The sequence below is a fragment of the Paramormyrops kingsleyae genome, chromosome 3 (genome assembly GCF_048594095.1).
Source record: "Paramormyrops kingsleyae isolate MSU_618 chromosome 3, PKINGS_0.4, whole genome shotgun sequence".
NCBI classification, from domain to species: domain Eukaryota; kingdom Metazoa; phylum Chordata; class Actinopteri; order Osteoglossiformes; family Mormyridae; genus Paramormyrops; species Paramormyrops kingsleyae.
In genome coordinates, this window is record NC_132799.1 from 16,346,470 (window position 1) to 16,373,066 (window position 26,597).

The window sequence follows — 26,597 nt, forward strand, 5'->3', positions numbered from 1 at the left end:
GGGTTGGCGGGACAGAGGGAGAAAGGGCAGAGGGTTAGGACAGCAGAGCGGGAAGACATGGAGTCTCCCAGCCGGGAAGGATACACCCACTCCAGCTTCAACCTCTCTGGGGGCAGCTCCGTCTTCACGTCATCATAGTTCTCCACATCCGACGGGATGAACATGGTGATGGGACGGCCCCGCATGAACATTTTGATGTATTCTCCCTCTGCGCAGGGGATGGGGGGGGGGGGGGGGTCGTTAACATGGTGGACAGTGTTTAGCTAAACCATCCCAGCGTGAAGCATAAGTTATCAGAAAAGCAGAGGTTAGAGCAAGAGTCCCAAGGAAGAATTGGGAGCGATTAGTGGGCGGGGCTACCATGCTGCCAATTACTGCCCCTTTTAACCAGTGCAAAGGAGCATAAACCAGCCAGTGTACGATAGCCCCGCCCACCATGCGCTTCGACACTTCAAAGCATGAGCTGTCCCTGCCTAACAGCAGGCGGGTTTATTTGGGGGAAGACCTAAGGTCAACTGTATAATTAATTCAAAAGACAATAAGCACAGCAGGGTCAGCTCAAGTGACTTTAGCAATGTTAGTGACGTCAGTGGCGTTTTGTGCCCGTGAAGAAAAGCTGGCACCTGGACAGACGCCTATCTGCCTATGTTGGTCCTTCCCAAGTGGAAAAAAAGGATACAAGAGAAGCACATTTAAAATCTGATTCGAGCCTGAGATAGAGGCCATTCTAACACCGTAATTTAGCAGACATATCATTGGGGGGCTGCTTCCTAAGAGAAAGTCGGAAGGCGCACTGGGATCAGCTACAGAAATTATTCCAGATCTGTACGGAACGTGGTTCAGCTTTGTCTGGGAAGGGGAGCATGATACAGAAGGACCAGCAGAGGTATCATGGGGGATTCAGTCACCACAACACCAGACCGCTTTTTCCAGGTGTCACAGCTCGAATGTCCCCAGCGATTGGGATTTTCAGACCATGTGACAGCGTTTCAAGGCCCTGTGACTAATACTGAGACCGATTATGAACTAGTGTCAACTAACTAAGGTTCCCGATGTCAAGACAAAGAACTTTTTGGGCCTGGATTTCAGGAAATGGGCCACTAGCCACAAAAGCGTAGTCTGAACTTTTATTCTCACTGGACCTCTGGGAGTGGATGGCACCCCCCTCTTAACAGGGGAAATGTTGATAAAAACAGAGTAGGAGGGGGCAGGGGGGGAAAAAGCAAAGATATAGAACTAAGAGGTAGGTGGCAAGTAAAAGTTTGTTCCAGCAGCGTCTTACCTTGGCTGTTCTTCTCTCGTGTCGACATTTTGGCTAGTTATGAGACAGAAAAAAAAAATAAAAAATCACTCAAAGCAAGAATAATGTAATAATAACACAGTAATAATAAAAGTGGTAATAAACCAAAATAGGTGACATGGCAATGATATGACATATCCCAGAATGCACTGCGGGCAGCAGAAGACACCCAATCTCCATGCCCCACCTTTAGTTCTTATGAACTTATGACCTACGGCATCCTTACCAAAGCCAGGCGCGGTTACGCAAACAGTGGCATATACGGTTACAGCGCGCAAATGTGGGTGGGGGGGGGTTTGCCAGGGGCGACAGACTGGCCCCAAACCCGCAGACAGTAAATGATGCTCGGCGCCACTTTACACCTGAGCTCGTTTGAAAGATGGCAGGTGCCATTATTCAACTAGGAGGGGGGGGGGGGGTGACGGGTAGGGGGGGCACGTAGCCCGCGCCTCGATGGCCGGGAGGGTTGGAGACGGCGTCTTACCCTGACTGATCGTGGTGTCTTTGTGCCTGCAGGGGAGAGAGGGCATCACCGTTAGGGTCATGCAGATGAAGACATTTCACGTTGCAGGGCATGCTGGGAAGGCCCGTCCCGACTGAAGGACGATGTCTGGCCTGTGCCAGCGATTCTCCGAATTGGCGTTCCGGGAAATGCGTCACGATTTCTTTCGAGGTCGGAGAGAGCGTGTGGGACTCTTCTGTTTTTATTGTTTAATTTGTCCTCAGAGATAAGCAGCCAGGAAAGTATGCAAGCTACTCTCTCCATGCACGGACTTTATTATCACTTGTGATGTTGCCCCCTCCCAGTCCTGTGTCCCCCCACCCCGGCACTCACTTGTCAGTGTTCCTAGCCACCTTTGCCAGAAGCTTGGAGGTCGAGGCTGCCTTTACCAGCTTGTTCCTGGCGTCCTCCCCTGCGTCCCACGTGCTGCTCTGGGATCGCTCCATTCCAGGCCCCCGCTTCGTACTGTGACCCCTGCTTTGGCCCAGTGGAGGGGGGGGACATGTAGAAGGTTTTGTTAATCGGGGAAAAAAAGATGAGAGGAGACGGACAACCCAAAGCGTCAGAGAGGGTGACAGAGCGCAAAGCGGGGGGGTGATGTCACAGTGCCGACGGTCACTTTACGAAATGGGAAGAACAGGCTACTAGTGTCTCGTGGATCATTAATTATTGTCCTTCACATATCCGTGCCAGCGGAGACTGGGACGTCACTCCCCTCACCCCTATGCCCACATTGCATCAGAGAGCGAGGCTCGCAAGCAAGGATACAACCACCACAGGGCGTACCCAAACATGGGGGGGGGGGGGGGGGGACACACGCTTCCCTGCTGTTGGTTAGTACCTCAGGGTGGGGGGGAATGGAGGAGGAGTCACCAGGCTGCAGGGGGGAAAAAAAAATCAAGCCTTGCAGTTAAGCATCAATCAAAGAGGGGGGAGATGAGAGGGAAGGGAGAGATCAGCCATGTTGGGGACGAAGGAGCGAAGAACGGATCTCAGGCCTCATGCCAAGCTGCCATGGAGAGAAAGGGTTAACCGACGGGCCACTCGGACTGGATAACTTCTACACAACGCTCCCTCTGGTGACGCCCATCGGGGGCGGGGTCATAAAAGGCCACACCCCCAACCCTCGGAGGAAGAGATCCAAACACAACATCCGATTGGGCCGGAAGCCGCCAGTCACTCAAGCAGGAATTCAGTGGGGGAGAGTGGAGTAGGGACTCGAGAGAAGTGATCCAGTCCATGGCTGGGACAGTTTGGGGGGGGGGGGGGGAGCAAAACCAGCTGTGCATAGGGGAGTCAAGCAGGACACATCCCTCCAGACGATCGTGGCTCAGGGGCCCGGGGCTGAAATGCTTCTGGGCAGAATGACGGAGGGGGGGGGGGGGGGGGGGAGTGGTGGGTGGGGGCAGGAAATGGGAGGAGTGGAGCTGAGTCGGCAGGGGCCATCCTGAAGATGGTGGTCCCCGCACACCCCCCCGACCCTCTCCTTTGCTGGGGGGTGGTGCGTAACCCGTTTGGCTGTGAACATCTTCTCAGAAACCTGAAGCTGCATGCAATCCCCCCCCCCCCCCCACTCTGTGTCAGGTGACCGGCGTATGCAGGTAGGTACAGGGTATGGCTTCCAGGAAGCACACGGGCTCACAGCAGCCGCTGAGAGATCTGGCGGCGCGATGCAGCTTTGGATGCTGCCCATTGTGGCTTCTTTGTACCATCTACTTCATGTCCGCGGGGCACAAAGCGAGAGGTTTATTACCCTGTGAGACATCTCCACCCACACCACCCCCGCCAGCGGCCGCACCAGGTCTTTAGTTCAGAGGAGAGGCGTAGCTCGCAAACGGCTTTCAGCATCTCGCGAGGGGCAAGCAGGCCCAGCCACGCTCCCAGGCTGGGTCACCCTCAGCCCTCCATCCTAATCTCCCATGATGCCTCAGAGCAGGCAAGTACACTCACATTCCCCCCGTCAAGTTTAAGAAGTCTTTAATGTGGCGCTGTGCGAAAGATCCGCTCTGGGTTTGTTTATGGGTGCGGGCGGGGGCATTACGAGTGACCCCCCACCGCGACCACCCAGGGTGAAGCAGGAAAGGGATACCACAGTACATTAGTGGGTCTCGATTCATCTCAGCAGCAGGAGAACAGGTGGAGGAGAGAATGCGACAGGGGGGGGAGAGTTAGGGCATGGGGGGTTGGGAATAAATATAAAGCAGGAGGAGGTGGCCTTATGATTCCCCAGAAGCATTTCAACCTCAGCAGAGCATGGGAGGGTGTCACAGGGACCTTTTCAGAGGAGTGGAGCTCTTGTGTTCCTGGGGGGGCCTTTGTGACTGAGGGGGGTGGGGGGAGGGGGCTTTATCGTTAGCCCGTGGCTCCGCTTTCTCCTTGATCTCCTCCATATGCTGCTTATTCTCTGGACCACTGTAAGACAATGGGGGGGGGGGGGGCAAACAAACAAACAGGAAACATAGGGTCTGTGTGAAAAAAGAAAGGATGCTGATGAGGTAGAAGGAAACAAATAAAGGGGAGGGACCGGGCCGCCCATTCTGGAACGTTCTGCTGTCCGAAGATGTGCTGGTCCGACCCCCACGGTGATGAGGAATCAGCAGCATCCGGCGGGGGCCGGTCCACGTGGCAAGGCCTGCCCAAAACCTTCCCATGATTCCCCAGCGCAGCAGAGAGCCACTTAACGCTTCTCTAAATGTGGGTTTCGGTGCCAAGCCGATCCATTGGATGAACCCCGATTAGACCCGCGAATCGCAGGCATGGCCAGCGCAGCATCTCAGGGCCTCTCATTATCATCCCGGCCCCCTGGCAGCAGCCTGGCCCTTTCTGTGCGTCAGTCGGCTCAGATCTACATCTGGGTACATCTGCAAGGCTGCCTCTGGGCCCTTAGGGTTTGTACATGTGGCTTCCAGGTGGGTCTGTGAGAGTGCATGTGCATGTGGGGGGGTATATGTGCTGTGTGCAAAGGTTTTTGTAATTATTACATTGTGGGGACCAGATTTACCACACTGTGATAAAGACCTGTGACTTTTTAAACTGTAACTTTTGTGTGTGTGAGCGTGTGTGTGTGCGTGTCCCCATTCTTCCCACCATTACCTCTTGGCTGCAGAAGACACGGTCTCCTTCCTGGCTACAGACACTGAGGACCCGTCCCGGTGGCTGGGCTTGCGGCTGCTGGAGCTGCCATTGGTGATGCAGGACATGGAGTAGGCCTCACGCAGGGGGTTCTGTCCTGCTTGGGGGGGGGGGGGGGGGGGGGCGGCAATTAATCGCAAAAATGACAAACAGCAAGCCACAGCTTCCGCTGTGGAGCAGCGCTTGCTAGTCCCTGTGCCCTCAGCAACTGCCGTTTTGCCGCAGGCACGCTCTCTGCGGCAGCAACCAAACAGACGGGCGGGCGGCAGATGTCGCATGTTTAAGCCGCAATCGTCTGATGATTCAGCTTTAACACGACTGTAAGGACCGATTCACTGGGTGGACTTCAGGGAAGGTCTAGCACACTTGAAATCATCTCATCCTCTGGCCACCATCGGCTTACATTCAAGTGCCAAAAAACCTCCTGGCCAGCAGAGGGCATGATCCACAGCTGTGATACACAGTAGGGACTTCCTGTTCATGTGACCAGCAGGAAAAAAAGGGAGATTCCACCTCATGGTGAGAGAGCGGGGTATAGTGTAATACAGAAAGACAGAGAGCGCGACATGAGGGGGTGGGGGCCGAAATCTCGGCCTCGGGAACAGGAAGTGGCCTGCTGCCTCTTGCAGAGTGCGCTGGAGTGAGCTGCACCGCAGTTGTGACTTCCGGAGCCCTTCCAGCGAAACGCGCTCCTCATCCAGGGCGGCTGCCGGCTGCACCGCGACACGCGACCTTATGTGGCAGCTGCAGCCCACAGCAGCATCTTGCCGCCAAAACTGCACTGGGGCGTGTGGCTGGCATGGGAGGGTGTGCGGCTAAGAGGTCCACGTGTCCCCGAGGGCGGTGTCGCACCGTCAACGAAAGCATGACCCCGAGTCGCTTGAGTGATTACGCTAATTTTACCAAGATGGCCAGATGCCGTCGCATTTCCCGGAGAGCTGTGCAACCCTTTATCAGCCCCAAAGGCCTCCGCAATGATGGCTGCATGCTTCCCAATCGGCAGCCGCAAGAAGCAGCCAGTTCAGCCGAGGGGGCGGTTATAGAATTAATAACTGAAAAGGAAAGTTACGCTTCTCTAACTTTGCAGGCCAGGGAGACTCAGATGAACATCAGGGTTATGGTGGGGGAGGAATGGCTTCTCAGGGAGGAACACGGCTCCCGGTCCCGGTCCCGGCGGGCAGCCATGTGCTTAACAGTAATGCTAGATGCCCCAGCTGGGGGACTACAGAAAACAGCCAGGCCTGGGGGGAATGCTGCCCCATTAGACACCCCCCCCCCCACATACTCAACACCCCTCGAGTCTGAAATGAAGCTGTAAACAACCCCCCACTTCCTGCATGTTGCCGGGGGAAACCAAGTGAGGTGGGCAGAGCCCCCCGATCCGCTCCCCCGCCGTACCTTTGGCGGCGGTTTGCTTCTTGGTGGCAGGTGCGGGGTCCTCGGACTGCGCCAGGCGCCTCAGCACGTCGGCCAGCGCCGCCTTCATCACCGTGATCTCGTCCTCCTGCTGCTGCACGCGCAGCTCCAGCGACGACAGCCGGTCCTGCACGTCCGACGCGCTGGCCGCCGACACGCTGTCATCTGCGGGCACATGCAGACGGAGAGGGGGTCACATGGGGGGGCCCGGCACAGCGCCCCAAACCCAGAACAGCCGGTGGCGTCAGTCACAAATCAGACTTGCGGTAATTCGTCCAAAAAATCATTTAAAGCTGCATAAAACATGAAAATAAGATGCTCCCTTACAGGTATAACCATCCGTGACCATGTTTGCCCCCCTTCCCCCAGAGACACTGGGGCAGCGCTTTCATACGCAGAGAAGCAGATATAAGAATCATGCAGTGTATCATGACTGCCTCCTACTGGCATGCGTCGGGGATGCCAGGGTCACGCAGACCCACTTGGAAGGAAATGAGGCCTTTCGTACTGCTGCGCCTCCAGCGCTGACTTTTCCCAGGACACCTCGAGGCGTATTTATGTACAAGGCTGCTGCCACGCTCCCCAGCCCTGGGTCCGCATTCTCGCCTCTGGATCTGGTACTCTGGTCAGGCGCCAAAACGCAGTTGCGGTTTGGATCATGATTGCTGAATGGGAACTGCAGCAATTTGGTGCTGGAAGCAGACAAAGGGATCCGGCGGGCATGGATTCAGATGCCGGTGAGCTCCTGCCCAGCGGCCGCCTAGCCCGCTCCCCCCGCAAAGGCCCCACGGACCCCAAAAACGATGGTAGAGAAGAGCCGGCTTTGGAAAAGGACAAGAATCAGAGTGTGAGAGAATCATGATCCATTCTCTCATTCCACCGTGATCTGACCCACAAACTGTGTCCTGACCCAATTAACGACGTTAATGTGTGAGCCTGTAACTGAATAACACCTAGCAGGGCAGGTCGTACCGGCATCTCTGGTTTGTGATAGTCCCTTGTTGTCTGCTCACCTGCCTATTTTATTAGGGGGGGGGGGGGCAAACAAAATCAGCCGACAACCGATCAAAGCCGGGCAGAACTGGTTTGCGCCGGATTGGACCCTCTGCGCGCATTACCCGAGTGGAAAAATAGCCGGGCATCGGTTCTGAGGACACAAAGAGGCGACATATAAAAACAGACTCATCTGATTAGTGCAGCACGATGGCAAAGACACTGACTATAGCAAAAATGACCTCGACTGCATTTTCCCATCACTCAGAACCAGGTGGTAACTCCCTTAAAAGGCCCTTAAAGTCACCCTATCAAGACACATCAAGGTCTTTATCTTTAGTCATAGCTACTGAATTTCATTTCACTGATTGCAGCCCTCCTTTGTCACCCCCCCCCCCCGCTCACAGTAATCTGCTACTAAGACCCAAAAACCCCCCCGACAGTCAGATCTGGAGCAGGACATCGAGGCAGCAGGGAGAGAAGGGCAGCCTTATGAGTTGCAAGAGATCAGAGGATAAGAATGAAAACAGACTGAGGAAGGTGCCAGAAAGAATAGGAGGCATGGGTGAACTTTGGGTAGAACTTAGAAGCTGGAACCCAAAAGTTACATTTGGCTTTGGGGTCGCTTATGGCTCTAAATGAAGCAGCACCAACGCAGCAAAGACTAACTGGGAGGTCAGGGTTGGGGCGCCAGGGGGCTGACCCCACAAGTGGGGGCCACGGTGGAATGGTGTGGTTCTTGGCGGAGACGAGGTGGCCGGCTTCACCGCGTTCCTTAGCCGTGACTAAAGCCAGAGCTCTTAGTCAGAGCCATCAAAGCCCATCGACCATTTGGGGGTTACGAATGGAGCGGGAACGGACCTCTTGCCAGTAGTGACTGTCGAACCAGCGAGGCATTTCCTGCGGGCAGGCACTCGTAGAGTGTGCGCCTTAGACCGGAGAGCACAGGCCAACCATGCAGGCACCAGGAGCCAGGGGACTTCAATAGTGCCCTCACTGAGTAAACAGCCCTGACAAAAAGTCAAACAAGAGAACAAAAGGCCCTTCTGTGCACCACACAGCAATCCAACAGCTTTCAGACAGACGAGTAGGGCAGCCAGTCGAACACAGAGCTACCGAACAGAGAAGGGGAGAAAAGCAGGGAAGCCAGTCAAACACAGAGCTGTCAAACAGACAAGGGGAGAAAAGCAGGGAAGCCAGTCAAACACAGAGCTGTCAAACAGACAAGGGGAGAAAAGCAGGGAAGCCAGTCAAACACACAGCTGTCAAACAGACAAGGGGAGAAAAGCAGGGAAGCCAGTCAAACACAGAGCTGTCAAACAGACAAGGGGAGAAAAGCAGGGAAGCCAGTCAAACACAGAGCTGTCAAACAGACAAGGGGAGAAAATCAGGGAAGCCAGTCAAACACAGAGCTGTCAAACAGACAAGGGGAGAAAAGCAGGGAAGCCAGTCAAACACAGAGCTGTCAAACAGACAAGGGGAGAAAAGCAGGGAAGCCAGTCAAACACAGAGCTGTCAAACAGACAAGGGGAGAAAAGCAGGGAAGCCAGTCAAACACAGAGCTGTCAAACAGACAAGGGGAGAAAAGCAGGGAAGCCAGTCAAACACAGAGCTGTCAAACAGACAAGGGGAGAAAAGCAGGGAAGCCAGTCAAACACAGAGCTGTCAAACAGACAAGGGGAGAAAAGCAGGGAAGCCAGTCAAACACAGAGCTGTCAAACAGACAAGGGGAGAAAAGCAGTTTTCACACCACTTTCTCTCCTGCACACATGAATGAATGTAGCGTGCAGGTAATGGCAGCGGTGACAGTCACAACTTCCTCTCTGCAAACCTAACGGGAAGCACAACCGTGACTTATGGTGCGTTCGTTTTTCTCTCGGAACTCAGAAATTCCGAGTTGAGTGACATCATGTCCGACAATCTCCCGTTCGAGCTACCGCATCTCTGAACAAACATGGCTGCCTCCATGAACACGTTGCTGTGTGTTGTTGCTTTATATTTTAGCAGATTTGGAGTTTTCCAAATGAAGAAAATGGAGAAATTTAGATTTTTCCGAGAGACAAACAAGAAACACGAACTAGTCAAACCACATTAAAAGCTTTATAAAATATTTTAGTACATTCATAGCGATATTCTTTTTTCGAACGGTAAATAAACTACAAACAAACCAAGTCGCCATGTTGAAATTACGTCACAGGGGCAACTCGGACAGCAAAATCTTGTCCGACTTCAACGTCATAAAAGAGGCGTGTTTCCGACGGGAAGTGACGTTTTTCGTGACGTCTCGTGACGTTTTCATCCGAGTTCCGACTTGGAGAGAAATAATCGAACGCACCATCACATCCCATTCGTCAGGAGGCGGGCGGCCCTGCTGACCTCATCTGTGGCTGATACACTGGGGCCTGGCTGCGCCACTACTGGCCTGGTGGGAGAGTTGACTGACAGGCCAGGTACCCTATCAGAGCTGACAGGACTTTGTGATCCACACACACACACACACACACACACATTCGTCAATCCCATGCACACGACCTCAAACAAGCTCAGGCGCGTGTGACACTTTCCTGAGCAATAAAATGGGAGCCATGATATGCAGCTGCAGCCTATAAAACTCATTGCCCGCCTGTGAACTTCACTCTGCCTTCCATCCTGCTCTGGTTTTTGCTGCAAATTCGCCGGGCTGGGTTATGAAATGTAATCTTATCACCTGAAGGGAGGGAGGGGGTATGTACCCAACCAGGAGTCACCAGAAGTGGTTCACAGGCAGTGGGGAGGGTGGCAGGGGGTGGGGTTACCTGAGGACAGAGTTCTAGCAAACAAATCTGAAAAACACTGCCTTTGAAAATGCTCCAACCCCTCCCCACACACCCCCCTCCCCACCAGTGAAAAGGACGAAGGAACAGGAATCTGTCACATTTCACAAGGACCCAAGACATCCCTCAGATTTCTCCCCCCGGTGGGGGCTGTGTGTGCCCGTAAGGTGATGGGGAACTCCACAACGGGAACTGGCTTTTGGGACCAGAGGGGGTCTCAATATATACAGTGACCCTCACTGTGCTCTGTGTGGTGACTGACAGCTGAATGACTGTTTGTATATGAGAGCTGTACTATGCAAGGAAGTAAGTTGTGTAAGAACACCTGTTTATGAGGCCTAAGAATGTGATTTTACAATACGGGGGTGTGAGGGTGCAAACTTCCTGGTTAAGTCGCATGAGAGTCAAAATAGCAACAGCTCTCTGGCCCTGACTCGAGCACCAAAGACATGGGGAGGATTAACCAGTAATCCTGGCAAAGATGTTGATATCAGCTTGTTACAGGGAATGGCAATACTGGTTTATCACTGAGAACGAGAGCATTTATACCATGATGAAGAAAGGAGGGCTGTACTGAGTAGCCACTGGCAAGGAGACATATTTGAAAACGTAAAATAATAATATAGGACCCCGAGGACTCCAGCTCAGCACAGACGCACAGCTCATACGGGAACCCTTTAGGACCCCGAGGACTCCAGCTCACAGAAGAACACAGCAAAGTATATCGTCCCAAGTGACTGATCCCAATATGTCTCACTCAGCCCGACTCAATACAGCACACTCCCCAGCTGCACCTGCTTGGAGAGGCTTGATGAGGGAGGTGAAAGGTTGTGCCCCCCCCCCCCCCCAGCTCTCTATTTCCGGAGCAGCCAATCAAATGTTCAGTGACTACTGCAGCTCTTCCTTTTATAGAGCTCGCCTCGTTGCACTTCCTCTCCCGGGGGAAGTTGCACCCCCAGCCCCGTCGTGACCACTGACAGCCGGCTTTTAAAAAGCAGAACACAGGGTGCAACTTTTCTATGGGGGAGGGGGGGCAAGGGGAAGAATTCGGGACCAAAACTGGGGTCATGTGACAGCTCACTAGCTCAAGGCCTCATAGTTCAGGAAATCTGATGTCAGGTGCGCTCACTTACACACACACGCATAGACCTGTAATCATATCTTTGTGAGGACCGTTCATTCATTCATATGGGAAAAATGCTAATACTAACTATGATAACCTTAACCCTAACCCAGCCCTAACCATAACCATAACCAACAGTTTCTGCATTTTTAGTGTTTGATTGCATTTTGAGAAAAGGGACAGAGAACGTCATGACAGCTCATCACCGCTTCGGTTTGAAACAGAGGAACAAAAAGATCAAAAAGGGATGTTAATGTGGGGGTGGCTCCCTTCCAGAGCGCTGGGTCTCACACAGATGGGCACCATTAGAACAGCGTACGTGAGAAACGCACATCTGGATGTTCTGGCCCTGCACATCCGGCCCATTCACCAGGCAAAGGAGATAAAGCAGGGAATGTGTTATCATATGGCAATAGATAAGGGGCGGGGGCGGGGGCGGGGGGGGGGGCTTTCCTCAGGCAGCGCAAGCTGTTAATGATTGGCAACTAGCAAATGAGCACGCACACATGGGCAGCTTCTGGGGTGCATGTATGTGTGCGTTCGTGTTTTGTAGTACAGGTTATGCCCCCAGCAGACAGCTTACCCCTCTCAGCACCCCCCCCCCCCCCCAGCCTGGGCTGTCCTAATGCAGCACCGCTGATGTGCTTGCATTCCTGCCGTCTTGCCCACAGAGCTCCCAAATTGGGTTTTTTTTGCATGCGGCTGCATGTTTGTTAAAAGACATTAGCCTGAGGAGCACAGCCAAGTGTTTGTGAGGCAGGCGGAAGGAGGCAGAGGGAGGCAGAGGGACGGCAAGGGAGGCAGAGAGAGGCCGGGGGAGGCAGAGAGAGGCAGAGATAGGGAGATGGGGGGAGACAGAGAGGCAGAAAGAGGCCGGGGGAGGCAGAGAGAGGCCGGGGGAGGCAGAGAGAGGCCGGGGGAGGCAGAGATAGGGAGATGGGGGGAGACAGAGAGGCAGAGAGAGGCCGGGGGAGGCAGAGAGAGGCCGGGGGAGGCAGAGAGAGGCCGGGGGAGGCAGAGAGAGGGAGAGGCACAGAGAGGCCGGGGGAGGCAGAGAGAGGCCGGGGGAGGCAGAGAGGCAGAGAGAGACCGGGGGAGGCAGAGAGAGGGAAAGGGGGGGAGGCAGAGAGAGGCCGGGGGAGGCAGAGAGAGGCCGGGGGAGGCAGAGATAGGGCAAGGGAGGTAGAGAGAGGCAAGGAGGCAGAAAGGAGCCTCTGAGACTGATGTGTGCATATTAGTAGAGACAGCCCGGCAGCCCTGTTTGCCAGGGGACTCTCTATTCAGCTCTCTGCCCCCCACCCTCTCTCCATCTTCCCCCCTCCTTCTCCCTCCCCCCCTTATTTGCTCTAATTGTCCCCCTTTCAGCAGACGTCGTCACTCTCAATATCAGTCAATTTGCTGCTCCTGCTTTATTTTCTGATGCACTATGCACACACACACACACACGTAGGGTAAACATATCCTTATGGGGACCGCTCATTCATTTCAATGGGAAAAATGCTAACGCTAACTATGACAACCTTAACCTCTACCCAGCCCTAACCATAACCATAAGCAACCTAACAAAATACAAGAGTTTTTGCATTTTTAGTTTTTTCATAGCAGCCACCGATTTTTATAAAATAGTTTTCCCTTATGGGGACCAGGAAACCGGTCCCCATTAGGGAAAAAAACGGATATTTATCACGTTATGGGGACATTGTGTCCCCATCAGGATAGGTAAACCTGCTCACACACACACACACACATATAAATGCACAGAAACACAGACCCCCTCCAGCTGAGCTCCCCACACAATGCTCAGACATGACTGGCCCTGGGCTACAAGCTACAAGCGGTATTGGTGCCTCCCCCCTTGGAGAGGCACTCTGTGTGTGTGTGTGTGTGTGTGTGTGTGTGTGTGTGTGTGTGTGTCCATGCTTTGAACTTGGAGGCAATGTTGTAATTACGGACTCCTTCTGCACCATTTCCCCACCTGTCTGTCACGCAACACCAAAAGGGATCGTCTGCCTTTCTTTCTTTTGTTTTCTTTTTTTGTTTGTTTTTAATTAAAGCATTTGGGTGTGGAAGAGGAGGAGGAGAATCCAACCCCCTCCGTTGACCTCCCCCATGCCTTACTCCAGCAGGTCAGGATTCAGTCCCCTCAGCTGGTCCTTCCCACACAGACCCGCAGCCCTACCCTGCCTGCCACCGCCCCCTACCCCCAACAACCCTCACACTTCCGCTCTCCCACCAGAAGCTGTACCATAGCCCAAGTGCCGGTCTGCATCAGGAGTGCATGCTCTCATTTACACACACACACACACACACACACACACACACACACACACACACAGCATTTACAGCTCTAGGGGGGTTTTATGCAGTTTTAGAGGTAGTTAAACATTCACCGCCTTCCAGTAGTCCAGGAAGGAAGTTGAACGACACCTGACAGACACCTGGGGGGCCATGGTCCAATTCCGCAGAAGAAAGTACCCACATGGGGCAGCCGGAACCACAAGGATGGCGCTAACATCCCCATCAGGGGTCGGGCATGAGGGGATGCGGGAATAGGCTGAAGTGAGGAAGAGGCAGAGATGCACACCGACGCGCGCACACACACACACACACACACACACACACACACACACACACACACACACACACACACACACACACACACACACACACACAGCGGCTTACCGGGACAGTGATTGCCGCTCTGCTGCACAGTCTCACTGCATGCTGGGATCATGGTCCGCGGGCCGTCCTCCATCGTGCTCCCCTACCCACCCCGAGATCGGACGTGTCAGCACGCGGCTCCTGTGCGTTCGCGCAGCCCCACCTTCCCTAGGCCCCCCGAGCAGGACAGAGACAGGAACGCCGGGCTCCTTCTGTCCGCTTTGCGCACACGCTCACAGAATGCCCCGAGAGAGAGTGGGGAAGAAGATGGAGCAAGAGTGCGAGAGAGAGAGCGAGAGAGAGAGCGAGAGAGAGAGCGAGAGAGAGAGCGAGAGAGAGAGAGCAAGAGAGAGCGAGCAAGAGAGAGCGAGAGAGAGCAAGAGAGAGCGAGAGAGAGGTAGGAGGACGAGACACTCTGGGAGTGGTTACACCTTCACTCTCAGATCTTTAACCTCTGGTGAGCCAACAATGGCACCCTCAGCTCACAGAATTATGAGGGTATGACACAGAAAGTCCCTCCCCCCACCACACTCCCTGTGAGGAATCGTGACCCCCCCCCCCCCCATGCCACAACATCCCCTCACACTCTCTCATCATCATAGCCAGAAGGAATTCACATGCCCTCAGACACCTTGTCACATGACCTTCTTATCTCCAGAGTGTTCTCATCTTTGGGATACATTTCCCTCAAAAACTTTTCTTTTCTTTTATCTCGCCTGCAACAAAGTATATCAGCTGCAGGAAAGCCCAGCTCTGTGTGTGTGTGTGTGTGTGTGTGTGTGTGGTTATAGTTTTAGCAGTCAGCCCCCCCCCCCCAAGGCTGTGTGCTGGGTCAGTCGGTAGCTATCTACAGATGGAGGCCCCACTTGCAGCCGGGCTGGCATTTAATAACCCCCCCCCCCCCTTTCCAGAGATGCCTGGAGGAGGTGAACACTATGAACTGGTGCAAATTCTTGTGTTGGTTTGCCAAGTAGGAAATGAAACGGGGAAAATGGCAAAAAATGGAAAATGTAGGACAGATCGCGGAGGAAGCACCCCCACTGACTAGGCTGGAAGAGTCACTATTACGGGGCTATAGACTTGGGGGGGACGGGGTGGAGAGGAAGGGGTGGGACTTTTTTAAGCCACACCCACCTACAGATTAACGAGCATTGTGAGAGTGGATGGATGAAAGCATGTCACGTATATACTGGTAGGTATAGACAGGGACGGGGTTTGAACAAAAACTAGGTCAAACTGCACCGTGGCATTGTCTGGAGCCCCCCCCCCCCTTTCTCAGAATCCCGGGTCACATGATACATGCGGGGGGTTCCTTGGCGCCACCTGCAGGTCAATGCGGAAGCAAGGTCAGTGCAACTAACGGCATTTCTAAGTTGAAAAGAGCCCCCCCGGCTGAATTTTCAAGTAGGGACTTGGAAAAACCAAATTAAAACACTTCAATTCAAGATTGCCAGTTAATCATGCAGCAACCACACCCAGGTATCAAAATTAAAAACAGCATCTGGCTTTAATGCAGCAAAAGAGGCAGTTCCAGGCGATGCTCCCGACCCAAAAAGTCGGGCAGGCGCAACAAATCCGAGCTCACAAATGAGCAAAGCCAGCCACAGAACATCAGGGGCCGTAAACTTCAGTAAGCCCATTATTTCAGACCAACCGGGTCGATCCTGCAAATTAAAGGCCGTGCGGCTTTTATGGTGTTTACTGAAAACTGCTGTTCGTGAAGAGATCAGACCAGACATCTTCTCAAGCAGGGAAAAACCCCCACAGACGGGGCAGAATCAGCCGCTTGGACATGAATACCCCATCGGGGGCCAAATATCCTGACGCTCAATGTGAGGTAAACATCTGCATAAAGACAGGGCTCCAGTGAAGCAGCAGAGCAGTCAGCGGGCTCCAGTGAAGCAGCAGAGCAGTCAGCGGGCTCCAGTGAAGCAGCAGAGCAGTCAGCTCCACTCTGACAGATTAAGAACTCATACTCTCTGACAACTTAACGGTTCTCTGTTTTGACAGGTTCTGTGTTTTTGATGCATTTTAATTAATTTTGTTCAAGCAAAACGTGACACTGGCAGAACTGCAGCATATTAGACACAAACTGATTTATTGATCTCGGCCTCTTTGCAGAAGACACTTTGCACGATCCCAGTGTCGCCGTTTTCTGCGGGTGGGGCCAGTTTACAGGCTGGGTGAGCCCGCTTTGTTGATTATGATTCATTTTAATAATTATTTTCTATTTGTCTCGGCCAATATCGGTAAAAGGGCGGCAAACCCTGTGGGAAGGGAGTAACGAGCAAGGCACCTCTTCCGCCAGATGGGATTAGCTTCAGTAAACGAATCGACCAAAGTGGTCAGACCGGTTGCTGGAGATGGTTGTGTGCGCTTGAGGACGACTGGGACTGTGCAGCCGCAGGCGAGTCGCCCCAAGGCTGGAATCCCCCAGCAGGGAGTCAGAGAGAGACAAACATTCGGCGAAACAGACGTTGATCCCCGTCCCCGAGCCCAATGCTGACACCCCTACAGTCATCTCAGAAAGCGAAACGCGTCCAGTCAGACAGTGCAGTCTGCGCACGCTTCACGGAACAACTACAGGTGCCAGGAAATCGGGAAACAAAGCAGTCAAAAACAAAAGATTACCTTGCATCAGCAGCCTCCGTCCAAAGAGCCTCAGCTCCTTCACAGGCTTTCTCCCGGGCCGGACGGATAGCGGGTCAGAGCCAGAGAACAATGAGGCAATGAAGGAGAGAGAAAGGGGTGGAGTCGATGAGAAAGAGGGAGAAAGAAAGAAAAGTGTGGGGAAAGAGAGAGAAAGGAAGACAGAGACAGCAGAGGCCAAGGGAGGGAGGAGAAGGGAGAGAGATGATGTGAAGGAAGGGAGGAAGAGAAAGCAGAGGCAGAGGGAGGAAAAGGGAGAGAGAGCGAGCAGAGGTAGAGGTAGAAAGATAGAGGGAGGGCCACACATTTCTAGAAGCTGAGTGCAGCACTCAAGTATTCTGAAGGGATTCCACAAAGACAGTGGATCCCCTACAACTGCAGGACTTAGCGCAGCGCCCCCCTCTGGCCAATTCCGGGCTCCGGCTGCAACTTTGGCAGCTCTTCTGTATCATCATCCAGTTAATGGTTTTCGAGTTGGACGTGTTCGGACGCATCGGAAGAGCGGAGCGCGAGCCGCTAATCTCCAAGCGAGACGTGTTATTTAAAGGGGCCTCCGCTGCCCTCCCCGAGGCGGCGTGATGAGCTCATAACCCCCCCCTCCACGTGCCAGGAAGCCATGCACATAACACCTTCTGAGAGTCGCGGGGCCGCTGGAACCAACCTATTGGGCAGGGAAATTTGAGAGGCTACCTCCGGAAGGGGTGCCGGAGGGGGGGAATTCAAGAGAAAAAGTGCAAAGCTTGACAGCTGGGGGGGGGTGGCATATCAAGATTGCTCTGTGGGGGACCACTGTGAAGGACAGCGTCCCCTATAGAGGCACTGCAGGATTATGACTGATCCGCTAATAAAAACAAACTAAACAAAGCAAACAGTTTTTCCTCTGAGAGTCACCGACACGCCAGGCGCTCGCCGGCGGACCGAAAGCCGTCTCTGAGGAATGAGAGCCACTGAGGGGGTGTGGCACAGCTTTGATGGGGGAGGGGGGGTGGGTCACGGCTTTGGACGACCTTCACCACCTTTCTCGAGCAGCCCCTCATCTGCACACTCTGTCCCTTTACCCCACCCCAGGAAAGCTGAGTGGGGGCCTTCCGTCCTGCCCCCCCCCCCACCAAGCTGCGCTGAGGGGCCGTATTCATGGCGATCCTGCGGAGAAGCTGGGGGCCCCACACAGCGCGAGAAGTGCATCATGGGAAAGGGGAGGGTCTACACCAGCCCTTTTTGCGCCTGCCCCCCCCCCCTTCTCCTTTCACCCCTTGGAAACACAGCTCAAATTTCACCCATCAGTGTTTCCAATTAGCCTGGCAGCATGCCGTCGATCTGGTGGGGGAGGGGGAGGGCTGGGGCTCTGTGATGCAATGCGAGTCACTACAGGCCTCACACAACAACGCTCGACCCCCCCAAAGAAGAAAAACAATACGAATCTGCCCAACATGATCTGCCCTTGAACCCCTGGAAAGCAGCCCAGCACCAAACGGGGTACAGCCCCCTCCCCTCACTGCTGCTTACAGCGCAGACACCATCAGTGACAATCTGACAGGCTGCAACTCGTCCCTCTAACATTCGCCTGTCAACGCTTGCTGCTTTGGGTTAATTACCGGAATCTTCTGCCTTCGGAGGCCTTTCAAAACTAAACAAAAACCTTAAGTGAGCTTTAGGCCCAATAGAAGCACACACACGTTATAGTCAGATCCCTCACGTTTCGGGGACAGAGAAGAGGACAAAAATATAGTAGAATGTATTAAGAGTATTTTTTTAAACCACGGATTCTCAGAAAGAGCCCATCTGGAAGACGAGGGCATGAGGAACACAGCCAGCCCCACAGTAGAAAAATAAATGAAATAAAATTGCCCCCCCCCCCGGGCTGCCCACTAAACGCACAGGAAACATGGGCGAGGCGGCGAGTGAAAAATGGCGGGAGTACATCGGGTCGCCGGGCACCACATTACATAGTGTCTGAGGTGAAGGGGGAATCCCCGCACCCCCACAATGCTTGACGAATGCACTCTCACACCGTCGCTTTCATCACTCTGACAATTTTTTATTCTGACTTGCAATATAAATACAGGTTTGGAAGCAGGACCCATTTTCTGCATCTCACACATGCATAAACGTGTCATTCACATGTGACACGACCTCCTCTTCCACACTATGGTCTTGTTTCCCGTGGAGTCAGACGTGCGGAGAGAAGGGCTTTCGCAGCTCAGGGTTTACAGGTCTGTTAAAAGGGATGCGGAAACAGCAGGGCGCCAAAACTACTTCCTATTGCTCGAGGTCTCCATCCTTAAAGGTATCGTGTATTTGTGCACAAACCCAGTGCATCCTGGGACAAACCAAGAGCAATAAAACTTCACAGCTAATTGTAAGGAAAACCAAAATTTCACTACAAACAATGGTTGGAGTTGCAAGCAAGCGGCAGATATTCGACAAGCTGAAGACCTCATTTCCCATAAACCCCCTTGCCGGCTCCTGGGCCAATAACACGAGCCCCTTGGAGACAGTGGCCGGGGCTCCATGGCCATGCTAATCGCAAGCATCTAGCAGAGATACCAAATGGGCCGGGGGGAGGCAGCGGAGAAATCAAAGGGGCCACGTGTGCTTTAAAATGATTGGACTAATTAAAATCGGTCAAAGCTGCGTGTTAACATCTGTTTGGTCAGTGGCAGCACAGATGCTAATTAGAAACTAATAAGTTGGCTGTGCTGGTGACATGCAGTACAGTTTTAGTCATTTTATTTTTAAAATTTTTTTAAAAAGTGACCGCTGAGTGTACCTGCGACCAGACAGCAATTTACCACGTGACCCGATGGGTCCCCAGTACAGCAGGAATACAGAGAGCCCAGTTGAGCATAGAGTCAATTTTGGCCCCCATGGTCCTTGCAGTGCTCGACTGTACCACAATGATGAGGTCTAAGGGAGAAAATTCAGGGAAGATGATAATCTGCTGTACGCTACCTCAGGTGATAGTGACGCGTGTTGGGCATGTGCATTGGTGCCATGAATGGTTTAGCAAATGCCTGACTGCGCAGGGTATTGCACAGGAGAGTGCCCAGCACAGCCCATCTGTCGCATTAGTAGGTGACATACTGCTAAAAATAAGCGGCTGCTGCTCGAGGGAGACGGCGGGAAGATGGCGGGAAGATGGCGGGAAGATGGGGGAAGATGGGGGAAGATGGCGGGAAGATGGCGGGAAGATGGCGGGAAGATGGCGGGAAGATGGCGGGAAGATGGCGGCTGTGGTGCAACACCTGGACACCTGGCATACAAAACCGCTCCCTCATTCTGATACCTCACAGGCCTGTGGGGCTTGGTCACACCGGTTCCTATCAGCATCAGCGGCCCAAACAGGATCTCCCCCCCGGGTCTAATCTTCTGAAGTTCTAAAGGGTCACATTGAAACCACAGTCAAAGTGCAGTTTTTCACATGGGCATGTGACACACAATGTTCACTAACAGTCTGGAGGGGGCTGATGTGTCGGAGGGCCAGTCGGAGCGCCCAGACAGGACTGCATAACCAACCAGTCAGGGGGTGGGACACAGGGGTCTTCTCAAAACGCAGAGAAAAATACGGTGAGAAACAGTGACGAAGTAGGCAGACAGGGTCCTGCACGTCCTAAAGGACACATCCCTGTCTTTATAGTCAATCCACCATGACAGCCAGGGAAATCCACTCCCGTCAATAAAAACCATCAGATCATGCTGCTGACTCTTGCTCTACATTGCGTCACTGAGCCTTGTGCAATTTCACACATTTTGTAACGGACTGACTCGCCGCCCTCCTTTGGTCCGAAACTGGAGTTAATTACTCGGTGTATAAAATCATTTAAAGGTAAGGATGAGTCAGAAATCTCACACACACACACAGACAGACAGACACACACTTGTCTCTCTGTCATCTCTCTTTCGCAAGACACAGAGTCACGGTCACTTCTGCATGCGCCACACGCTAAACCTTGCTGAATCGATAAAGGCGTGGTTTCCGTTAAGCAGTGTCACTGCCACAGAAAGGTGACGGGCGAGGCCCGGATGCCTTCCTGCATGTCGGGCTCCGATTGGCTGCAAAAAACACTGACCGACAGATTTGCAGCGTGATGTCAGTATCCGTCCGAGAAGGAACATGACCAACAACACGAAGCCCTAACACATCAGTAAAGATCACCAACTCACATCAACCCCCCCCCTTCACTGACCTCGAAACATTACAGGGGTGTCACCCTCCTCCCACCCTCACTGTAACAGTTTTGAATTACCCCCCCCCCACATAAAAGATCCTGTCAATCTACCTCCCCTCAGATCCCCCGGCATCCCACATGCCCAGTTCCCACCCAAATTGCATCTTGTTCTTTGCTGTCTGTAGACAGTCAGGGAACAAATCCAATCAGCACATTAAAGGGGAAAAATGGCTCTTCTGTTCCATTTCAGAGGCGCCCTGTCGATGCGCTCCAGCTGCCCGGGCAACGTTGGCGAGGCACCTAACGAGGGCCATCACTAATGAAGGCATCCTCATGAGATGCCGCTCTTCCGACAGACCGCTCAGAGACCGCCAGACTGCCATCTGGTCTGTGTAACGTTGAGGGTGCATTTCGGGCAGGAAGCGGACAGCCTTGACCCAACAGAGAGGGCCGTGTTAACTCTTAACTCTCTAAAGCCCTTGGGCTCAACTGTATTCACATTTCCTGTAAAATGCCGGGGGGGGGGGGGGGAATGACACCAGAAGATTTTCCCAGACTCCTCTGTTCTCCTGCCTCAAACATCCATACACCCCCAACTGAACTTAACCAAATGTTACCAAATGTAAACAAATTGTTTTTGTGGCAACAACATGTGGCCTGGATGCCATTCCCATCCCATAACCACCCAGTGCAAGAGTTCCAGTGTGTACAGTAGGGAGACCATTGAAGTGGAACCATAAGGCTCCGCGGCAGCCATGCTGGTGTGCATTAGCACACGGCACACACATACACACGTACATATGGGGCTAGGAGAGACAAGGCTGGGCCTGCATGCCGCTCCTGCGACCTGCTGACAGGAAACCAGCCCCAAGCACCACTGGGCCCCAGCTACCACACTTCCTGCTTCCCCTGTTTAGCGCTGCAGGAAGCGTGCCTCAAATTATAAGTGAGTTAGCAAGGAGCCGGTCAAAGATCACACCAACAACAGAGCAGAGGCGTCCTGGAAGACCCCTGGTGGCCGCTGGCGGAATCGCCATGCTTATGCGCGGCCGATGCCCTAACTCAGGGGTGTCCAAACCCAGTCCTGGGGGGCCGGAGCCCAGTGTAGCTTAGTTCTTTCCCTGTTCCACCATAAATGATTCAGCTCAAGATCTGTGTGGTAGTTAGCACAAGGAGTTGAATCAGGTGTGTTAAAGGAGAGGAAACCCAAAAATGTGCAGGGCTCTGGCCCCCCAGGACTGGATTTGGGCACCCCTGCCTTAACCCCTTATGGAGAGCCCATGCCCCCTCTGGTCCAAGCTCTAATACAAGAGCCCCCACCCCAATGTGGTAGAGTATTCCTGTTTGCCGGTGATATTGTTTATTCTGCTCGTGTGGGTGCGCTAGGCTGTCCACACCGCAATGTAGGACTGTGCCCACGATGACCTGTTCTGTCCAACTCTGCAGACTCGTTAAAAGTCCGGTCAGAACAGCTGCTGGGTAAGACAGAAACATATTTATTTTCATTCCAGCTGAAATGTAATACATTGTTACTGGTGTGTATGTGGGGGGTGGGGGAGGGGTAGGGGGTGGGACTGCATTCCTGCATCTGGAAGTGTGCAGCGGGGCACACGTGCTCCCGAACATTTTTACTCGTCTTCCCCTCTGTATTTCCCCCCCTTTTTTCCCTCAGCGTGAAGGAATTCCACAGCCCAGTTGTCGACTTGTCTGCCCCCCCCCCCACCAACTCCCCCCGCACAAAGGATTCAGTCAAGAGAAGGTACGGAAGACAGATGGACACCTATAGACACACAGACACATGCAAAGAGGCAGTAAATACACACCCTGCACAAACACACACATTAGGGCCAATACTGGGAATGCACGCAAGCACGCGCACACACACACACACACACACACAAGGAAAGACATCGAGTTGGGGGGGGGGCAAGGGGGTGAATAGTAAATTGCACCTGGCTTCAGGGTCATTCTGCGACACAATCAGCTATGAATCAGCTCATGTCACGTTGCCACAGGGATCAGAAGCAAATGACAATTTGTTCACTTTCGGACCATCATCTCATAATTGAGCTCCCCCTTTCCTTTACCCTGGAACCTGCAAGTGGTTCCAAGCCATCAAACCATATTTTAAGGAAACCAGCTGGCTTCCTAGTTCCTGCTAACCTAGTTAACCTAGATCCTGGTCCAACAACAGGGTTGTGGGTTTACGTCATTTGTTTATTTTTTTTGTAGAAAAAAAGGTGTTCCTGGTAATTTGTGCTTCTTAGTGAGGAGCCCATTCTTCGGTTTAGTTAGACGCCTGAGATAATTGAAATGGAAATCCCCCATCTAAATAAGTCAAGTGTGGCTCTACAGGCAGCGTACGGGGGGAGGTCACCAAAGCACACCCTTTCCTGTCCGTCCGTCGGTCATCCCTTCACATAAACAGCGGCCAACTGTGTTAAAACCGTGCAGGCAATCCCTAACCACTGATTTGCGGATTGCTCACAAGGTTGACGTACTTTCCACATTATTAATGCATGTCCTTAGTTCATTCAGCCTGTACTATGTACTCATCTCATTGCAAACGGCGAAAGCTCGGTCTTTTCAAAGGGCGAGCCCTGGAGCTAATTAGTTCATTAATAACCAATATTTCAGACAGCTGACTTTTAACACTCGGCATATCCGGGGATCGATCGCGCTGTGACGCTGTCAAACCCAGGTGTCATTCACTGCTGAGTGGAAAAAATAAACTCGTATGCAAAACACCCCAAGCAAAAAGCTGCACCTCCAGGAAATCGGGCTGCACTTTGCCTACGCCCCTAGCGCCCCTTCCTCCCAGCGATCCACAGCAGGACCAACAGGTCCATAAATCTCCCCCTAACATCAGATCCATGCTGCGCTTGCAACTTGCCAGACCTCATCTATGATTTCGCGTGTGGACTCAGCCTTGCGCTTCGATCGCCGTCCACATAAATCATTTGTCGTTTTATATATCACCCGAAAAATCACAGGGTTTTGTGTCGCAGAATAACCCTCGATGACAGCCACGGATATTTTGGGTTAAATTAAAAAGAAAAAAGCCAGGGAGCAACATCAAGCAAAACATTTCAAGAATTTGTCACGTTACGTCGCCATGCAGTCGCGATTTCTGCCTTTTACAAATAAGCATTTCGCTCCGGCGATTTAAAACAATCAAAGTCTGACGTGCCAAAAAGTTTCGGCGACCCAGGGGCGGGTGATATGGGGTCCCCGAACACCGAGAGACTTTGCTTTCAGCAACGATGTTTCGTGTGGATTCAATAAAAACACCCCTGACACGTGTATACGCCGAAAGAGCAGACGGCGCGCTCCGATCGCCAGCCTTCAGCCTTTAATCAGGTTCGATAGATTGCCTTGCCGTCTATTAATAGCAGCACGGAGGATCGGACGGCTTCACTTACCCAAACTGCCGGCGAAACCGTCCATTTCCGTCAGAAATGCCCGAGCGGACTCGAAAAGATAATCCTATACTTTTTTCCTTCTTTCTGGCCGCCGCTCTTGCTTTTGTTGCGCTCCTTTCAGCGATCGCGGAGGAGAAAGGGAAAAGCGCTGGGTCTGGGGGTGGGGGTAGGTGGGGGGGACAAGGACAGGGCTTGGGACGTGTCCGGCTGCGGGGGTCGGCCGGTTGGGTCGTGCCGCGGGGACTCCGCCGAATCGCAGTGACAGTCAGTCGGGGCTGCGCAGCTCCGCGTCGGGGCCGCTCGCTCGCTCACGGTCGCACTCTCTCTCTCGGTCTCTCACGGCTCCAAGGACGCGCACCTCCGCCGAGGGAGGGGATTTTTTTGTAGGGAGAGCGCGCTTTCGCGTTTCCGACTCCGCCCGCTTTGGCACGACTAGTTTCCCGCTGATCCGGGATCTGACTGGCTGAAAGCGTGCGAGTGCTGCCGTCGACTTTCTGCTTCGACCCAAAGATGCGCGTTTTTGCCGCCAATGTGGTAGTCCCGGTCTGAGTCATCGTTAATAAATTAATGCAAACTGCGCTTAAGGCTCCCAGCGAGAAGTAGGCCTATGTTTTGCGTCTACAGACGAGCTATTATTTGTGGGTCACGGAAGGGATCAAAGCTACGGGGTGTTTTTTAAAGCAAAATATAGTTATATTTCATCATACGGAACAGGGAATAATCCCAAAACAGGCACACGTTTTCGAAATATCAAGGAGGAAATCTGAATACGAATAGAGACTCGTTGACCCCTGTGAAATCACTCGGTCAAATCCAATGGAAACTAGACCGACGAGCCCAGTAAATTACTGGAAATGTTCCTGTACTCGGTCTGTGTTTTAACCTCTGCTCAAAAATTACAAATCATTTGAAGAAAAAAAAAACTAAGCCAAAACGATATACGATTTTATAAGCACGCCGTGAATTACCCCAACGGCATATTAACGGCGCATTTGCGGGAATCCTTTTGGGAAGCTGGTGGTTCACTGACAGCTCTCACCCCGACCATCCCTCCCAGTTATTTCAATGTATGTGACTTTTACGACCCACTTAACGGGAATTAAGGTCATCTGGTGAAATTTCGGTCCGTGGCCACCAAAGCATTTTTCCCCACTTCAGCTCCCCCTGCGGAGAGACCTTTGCGCTGAACAGCTTGCGGCTGCATTTGCATCTTCACAGGCGATGGGCGGCCGTGCGGACGGGCACTGTGACCGGCATCTGCATGAGCGAAGCTGGCCTGTACAGCAGAGGCCTGTTCCTAAGGCTGACACAGCGGAAAAAGTCTTCTCGTTTTTTTTTAAAAAAAGAATGGGATTAAATTAAGAGATTGGCGGGGGGGGGGGGGGGTACGGATGAGATGGGACACGGGTCAGTGAAAGAAATGGTACAGTGTTACCAGCAGAGAACACCGTGACCCCGAGTGCTTCACCAATTCATGATTTCAGCACACCCCCCCCCCCCCTTCCCCGTAATAAAAAAACCATACAGCAATTTCTTGTTCAAATCTATTGAGGGATGGAAGGGGGAACGACAGAGGACAAGTGAAATCTTTCATTCCTCCCTTCCCCCCTTGCCCAAGAGAACCGACACAGTGGGACGGCTTGTGGTTTTGGCAGCAGACTAATGATTTTTCTACAAGTCAGCGAGGAGTGAGTCACCGCGAGTTTGGGATATCCGTGTCCCACATACCCCGCTGAAGTTGCAGTGTCGGGCAAAATTGGCATATACGCCGAATTAGAATAAGGCTCCTTGAGACTCCTTATTCTCCTTATTCCTTATTCTCGTAATTCTTGTTTTCAAGTCTTGCCCTTACAGATGTAGTATGGGGTGAGAGATCTACATGGAGTTTCGAAGTGTGACGGCAGAAGCTGTCAAAAAATATGTGTAATGAATGAAATATACACAAGAGGGCGATAACACTTATTCATAAACAATGAACTCATAAGAGTTATTTCGAATAAAAAAATATGATTTTAGGAAATAAGATTTTTAGGTTGTTAGAATTTTAGAGATAGCGGTTATAATTATGTCATGTTGTACGTTATTTTTAAAGATCAGTATTGTCGTTACTGAAGTATTGCGTTGTTCCAAGAGCAATGGCTCCCTCTAGTGATTACTTGTTGAAAATGGTTTATTAAACCATACAATTTGACTTTTCAGTTAAAGATTATTTTGATTATTTCAAAATGAAAATCTAATTAGCTTTTATGTCTACAACTTTTAAAATGTGCAATTTATCATATTTGTACAGCTAATGAATTCAAAGCTGGAATTCAGGCCATCTGACATACTGTACCAGGCAAATCTTAGCATGCGGACAGGGCCGTAGTCAGCTATGAGGTCACCCAGGTCCGGACAGGGTCGTAGTCAGCTATGAG

At 52.5% G+C, this 26,597-nt stretch overlaps 1 protein-coding gene across 4 annotated transcripts in view; it reads right to left on the bottom strand.

The window, feature by feature from the left end:
• The window catches only part of LOC111848814 (echinoderm microtubule-associated protein-like 4), a 38,662-nt gene extending 14,132 nt beyond the window's left edge, over positions 1 to 24,530 (bottom strand). Inside the window, exons 1-8 of one of the 4 annotated variants that reach the window (XM_023821104.2) lie at positions 24,181 to 24,530; positions 6,333 to 6,515; positions 4,896 to 5,031; positions 4,077 to 4,214; positions 2,136 to 2,276; positions 1,785 to 1,810; positions 1,283 to 1,315; positions 85 to 208 (exon numbers count right to left, since the gene is read on the bottom strand). In XM_023821104.2, the coding sequence (XP_023676872.1) occupies positions 85 to 208; positions 1,283 to 1,315; positions 1,785 to 1,810; positions 2,136 to 2,276; positions 4,077 to 4,214; positions 4,896 to 5,031; positions 6,333 to 6,515; positions 24,181 to 24,205 (806 nt within the window). In that variant the 5' untranslated portion in view covers positions 24,206 to 24,530. Of the gene's footprint in view, positions 1 to 84; positions 209 to 1,282; positions 1,316 to 1,784; positions 1,811 to 2,135; positions 2,280 to 4,076; positions 4,215 to 4,895; positions 5,032 to 6,332; positions 6,516 to 13,961; positions 14,202 to 16,571; positions 16,884 to 24,180 lie in introns of those variants that run through there. The other 3 variants (XM_023821100.2, XM_023821103.2, XM_023821101.2) reach the window with 3 other exon arrangements.
• Between the last annotated feature and the right edge of the window lie 2,067 nt (positions 24,531 to 26,597).